This window comes from Corylus avellana, chromosome 9 (assembly GCF_965113065.1).
Source record: "Corylus avellana chromosome 9, dhCorAvel1.hap1.2, whole genome shotgun sequence".
Taxonomy (NCBI): domain Eukaryota; kingdom Viridiplantae; phylum Streptophyta; class Magnoliopsida; order Fagales; family Betulaceae; genus Corylus; species Corylus avellana.
This window is the reverse complement of record NC_142498.1, coordinates 12,713,485-12,718,993: the sequence shown is the minus strand read 5'-3', so window position 1 is coordinate 12,718,993 and position 5,509 is coordinate 12,713,485. Positions and strand designations below refer to the sequence as shown.

Sequence of the window (5,509 nt, the reverse complement as noted above, 5' to 3'; positions counted from 1 at the left end):
CAGCTTTCACCATTCAGCCCTTGGGTGCTTCTCTTTGATACTTGTATAATTACTGGACTTTGAAACCACCCATTTAGCTAGGTTTATCAGTAATCACTAGCACCTATCTTTACCATTAATGGCAGCTTATATTTGGTTCTTGACCAAATAGACTCAAACAAACTTGAATATGCCGATTAATTGGTTATAACATCGATTGCTTTTGTTATGATGAAGTGGAAGCAATGGAAAAAAGACAAGGAAGAAAAAATAAAACTCTTTTTTTAATTAAAACACTTCAATATATAACAAGCTAATCGCCATCAGGTTCCACAGCATATTTGAAATACATGGCCTTCTATTTAATTGACTTGCGTTCAATGATTGAAATTTTTTAAACCTCTCTATTTGTCTCTCATTTGAACTATGCTTCTATCGTCAATTCAAACATTAATGTATTCTGTTTGACTTGTGTTTTAATGTCGTTCAAACACTCTTCTAGCCGAATTATGTCTTCGACTTCCATTGAAGTATTGAACGATGCATTTTGTTTGCCTTGTGTTTTAATTTTATGTTCTTATATACATTCAACAAGTGTTGGAGTTTCACATGTGATGGAATCCAACATCAAGTAATTAATAAAACCATGACATTTGGGTTAAGATTAATATATATCAAGGCCTCATTTGGAGACTCCTATATATAGATTGAGTTAATTTTAATCTTCTCCACAGATTTAAAGTACTTATGCAAAGTAAGAAATAAATAAATTGATTATATTCTGCTAACAAATTAATTAGTTTGAGACTTAACATTAATAAATTAACCAAAAAGATATTTAATGGAAGCCAATTAATTATAAATATTTACATGGATCCTGACGTCCCTGATGTGGCACGTCAGGATCCGTGCCTTGGGAAGGCCAGCGCCTGCTGGCCATCCCATCGCGCCATGCTTTTTAATTCTTTTCTTTCTTTTTTCCCTCTCTCCCTCCCCACTTTTTCTTCTCCCCCGCCTAGGCCGGCCAGAACCCCTCCCTCCCCCATTTTTCTTTATTTTCTTCTCCTCCCTCAGCTCCGATCCATTTCTCCCTCACTCTTCCTTAGCTCCCTCATCTTCCGATCTCTCTCTCTCAGCTCTATCTCTCAACTTGGAACGGTAGCTACGTACCACACTCTCTCTCAAGGTCACTCTCATCTCCGATGGGCCAGCTCTAGTACATTGCCGTTGCCATCTCCGACAGTTCTCCCACCTCAACTTCTCCAGCAATATCATCTCTCCAGCATGTATATATATATATATTCCGCATGCTGTTTCGTTAATGCAGTGGATGTTCTATTTGTGAGCATTTAATTTAGGTGATTGTTTTATTTTTTTGTATATCTATTACTTATTGTACATTGTATATGCACATGCATGCAAAATGATGTTTCTCATGCTAGCTAGGTTTTTGTTTCAAAATATAATGGTTTTTTAAATGTGGCTTCCTGTTTTTTTTTTTTTTTTTTTTTTTTTTGTTTAGCTGAAAAAGTTGGCTTATTAGTAAGGAATTTATAGAACATTATGTCAATTTTAATCATTCCTTTCAATCATTTGACCTTCTCAGTATGTGTAGTACGCTGTGATAATTATAGAGATTTAATTTAAGACTTTGTTTAATTAATATTAAAATTTAATGAGTCTTAATATTGAAAGGAATGATTAATATTCAAACATCATAAACGCACATTGGTCCCTTATTAATTTGTAAGTTATAAATTCACACAACACGAGGATTCAATCCGAATTCCATGGATTTAACGGGAAAAAGAATTGACAAAAGTGCAAACTTTGTCAAACTTAGAGAGGCTCCAAATGAATAAGTAAAAAGTCATGACTTTGTATTTGAGACTATATATATATATTTTCTTTTCACAAACAACAAAAATAAAAATAAAATAAAACTGGGACAAAGTGTGTGTAAAGTGTCTCCCATACCCCCAAACTTAAATTACACATGGTCCCCAATGTGTCTATAACATGGAAAGAATTTATCCAGGATATGGACGAAATTGTCTAGAATAGCATGGCTCATATCACACCCCCAAACTTGAACTGAAACAAACTTGTCCAGGATAAACTATGGGGTGCCTCCCATAAGCGCTAAGTTTAACTTCTTCAGCCAGACTATGGTTCTGCTTCAGTATTATTGTTCTACATACTGAACAGATTGGAGTGCCAAATCTTGTGGTGCCAAATCTTCAATTCTTGGTGCAAAGTTTATTTTAATGTATGGCTTTACTCTGTGTCCATTCACCTTGAATTACTGGTTTTTCTGTGGGCTATGCACCTCCAAAGGTCCATGAGGGAACACTTGGGTGACAATACAGGGACCAAACCATCTTGACTTAAGCTTACCATGGAAAAGTCTGAATCTTGCATTATAGAGCAGCACCTTCTGTCCCACATAAAACTCCTTACTGACCAGTTGCTTGTCATGTTATGCCTTGGTTCTTTCCATGTAAAGCTTGGCGTTCTCATAAGCATCACGCCTCAATCCCTCTAATTTATTCAATTGCAGTTTCCTCTTGTCACCAGCTTGTTCCATGTCAAAGTTAAACTTCTTAATGGCCTAATATGCTTTGTGCTCCAACTCCACAGGTAGATGACATGCTTTCCCAAAGACCAACCGATATGGGGACATACTGATAGGCGTCTTGTATGCAATCCTATAAGCCCATAGTGCATCATTCAAGCGAAGAGACCAATCCTTCCTTCTGGGATTCACTGTCCTTTCTAGGATGCTTTTGAACTCTCTGTTGCTTATCTCCACTTGACCACTGGTTTGATGGTGGTATGGAGTGCCAACGTTATGTGTGATCCCATACTTCTTTATCAAAGAAGCAATTGCATAATTGTTGAAGTGGCTACCTCTATCACTAATTATTGCCCTTGGCGTCCTAAACCTAGCAAAGATGTTATCCTGCAAAAACCTCACAACCACTTTGTGATCATTAGTCTTTGAGGGGACAACCTTGACCCATTTAGACACATAATCCACACCCACAAGAATATATAAATAACCATATGAGTTAGGAGATGGACCCATGAAGTCAATACCTCATACATCAAAGAGCTCTACCACTTGAATATTTTGCAATGACATCTGATTTCTGGATGAGATGTTACCTGTCCTCTGGCATCTATCACAAGAGCTGCAAAACAAAAGGCATCCTTAAAACACATTAGGCTAATAGAAACTAGATTGTAATACCTTAAGAGCTATTCTCTTGGCCCCAAAATGTCCTCCACAAGCAAACTGATGGCAATCCTGTAATATGCTCAAGTGCTCCTCCTTTGAGACACACCTTCTAATGATTTGATCACGGCAGAATTTGAACAGGTAAGGGTCATCCCAATGGTAATGTCTAGATGTAGACATCAACATCTTCCTTTCTTGACTAGACATACCTGGAGGAAAAACCATGGCAGTTATATAATTAACAATATCTGTATACCATGGAAGTTGGACCTCAACAGCAAACAACTGCTCATCTGAAAAATTTTCATTCAATGGAAGCTCATCTCCTTCTTCTCCACCACATTTTCACTACCCTTCTTGTCTCTAATCTCAAGGTCAAACTCTTGCAATAATAATAACCATCTAATCAGTCTCGGTTTTGCATCTTTCTTAGGAAACAAATATCTCAAGGCAGCATGATCAGTGAATACAATAACCATAGAATCAATTAGGTATGATCTAAACTTCTTCAAAGCAAATATAACAGCTAATAATTCTTTCTCAGTAGTAGAATAATTTAGCTGAGCATCATTCAATGTTCTAGAAGCATAAAAAATAGCATGAGGTACCTTATTGATTCTTTGACCTAAGACAGCTTCCAAGGCAAAGTCACTGACATCACACATGAGCTCAAATGGTAGATTCCAATCAGGTGCCATCATTATTGGTGCAGATGTGAGTAGCTTTTTTAGTGTGTTGAAAGCAGTCATGCATTCTTCAGTCCATTCAAACTTGGCATCCTTGGCCAGCAATAAACAGAGGGGTCTAAAGATCTTGGAGAAATCCTTGATGAACCTTCTATAGAACCCGGCATGTCCAAGAAAACTTCTCACCCCCTTTACTGTCATAGGAGGAGGAAGCTTGGAGATGATGTCAATCTTGGCCTTATCCACCTCAATGCCATTTCTGGAAATAGAATGACTCAACACAATGCCTTGTTGAACCATGAAGTGAAATTTTTCTCAATTGAGCACTAAGTTGCATTTTTCACATCTCTTGAGGACACTCTTCAAGTGATTGAGGCATTCATCAAAATTAGAACCAAAAACACTAAAATCATTCATAAATACCTCAATGAATTTCTCTACCATATCTGAGAAAATGCTCATCATGCATCTTTGAAAATTGCATAATCCAAATGTCATCCTTTTGTACGTGAATGTGCCAAAGGGACATGTGAAGTTGGTCTTCTCTTGGTCCTCTTGTACTGTTGCAATTTGGTTGTAGCCACTGTACCCATCCAAGAAGTAGTAGTATCTATGGCCAGCTAATCTCTCTAGCATCAAAATCAATATGCAATTTGCTTCCACTGGCTGAGTGCAGCCGTTGTGTGGATTTTTCAAAATATTTGCTAGGAATGAAACCTTCTTGAATGCAATTTAAATCAGAACCGGAATCAATCAAAACAAAAACATTAAAAGAATAATCAGGAGAAATGGTAATTCTGACATTTGAAGACCATCTCAGAGGAACAAATTTAGTAAGCATATTGACAATCTTAACATCATTGGACAGAGATTTATCGCAGGATTCAACTTCATCATCATGCTCAGAAGTAATTTCGTTATCTGAAATACTTCCAGGAAAAATTTGTTTAAGATTTAAAAGCAAAAGCTTTTGTTGTAAATCTTTGTTTTCATGATTGACATTTTGCAAAGCAATTTGCAAGTTGACAATATCTTTCTTGATGGTACTAATCTCATGCTGCAAGTCTGAGATAGTAACTACCTTGGATTTTTGTTTTGAAAATCGTTTTAAGGTATCCTCAAGAGATATAGTGCCGACAAGTTTTTCAACGACATCTTTTGTCATGAGTTTCTTAAGTTTTTTAATATACTCTTCTTTCAAATCAGGGTTTTCAATTTTTGAAATCAGGGTTAGGAGCAAGTCTTCTTGTTCTTCTGATTTCGTTAAAACAGAACAGGTTTTTGAATTGCAGCAGGCATCAGTGCAACCGATTTGAAAACAGCTTTCAGATATTTCTGAGGCAGATCGATATTCAAAATCAGAGGATTCTAGAAGATCATTATCAGAAGAATAGTCTGAAAAGGCATTGTTTTGAAAAATTCTAAAGATTTTTTGCTTTTCATCGTTATTGATGTTTAAAGCATTAATTTCTTTTTTTTGATCTTTTTGGGAGGTTTTGGGCACTTCTCCACAATTGAAACATTTATTTTTTGAAAAATATTTTTCAAATTTAGATTGTTTACTCCGTTTAGGAGGAGGCTTAGAAAATTTAGGTTTATTAAA

At 36.2% G+C, this 5,509-nt stretch overlaps 1 protein-coding gene across 1 annotated transcript; it reads right to left on the bottom strand.

The window, feature by feature from the left end:
- Positions 1 to 2,590: 2,590 nt before the first annotated feature.
- Positions 2,591 to 4,206, bottom strand: LOC148583707 (uncharacterized). Its single transcript, XM_088510774.1, has 2 exons — positions 4,093 to 4,206; positions 2,591 to 2,941 (listed from the first exon to the last, which is right to left on the bottom strand). The coding sequence occupies exons 1-2, from the start codon at positions 4,204 to 4,206 to the stop codon at positions 2,591 to 2,593; spliced, it is 465 nt and encodes a 154-aa protein (XP_088366900.1).
- Between the last annotated feature and the right edge of the window lie 1,303 nt (positions 4,207 to 5,509).

Bases quoted from the DNA above. Each gene is read 5' to 3' on its own strand.
- LOC148583707 (XM_088510774.1), bottom strand. From the start codon at position 4,206: ATGGTTCAACAAGGCATTGTGTTGAGTCATTCTATTTCCAGAAATGGC. The intron at 2,942-4,092 runs GTGAGAAGTTTT...AGGTTTTTGCAG, and splicing joins CTCCTATGACAGTAAAGGGG to GATAACATCTTTGCTAGGTT.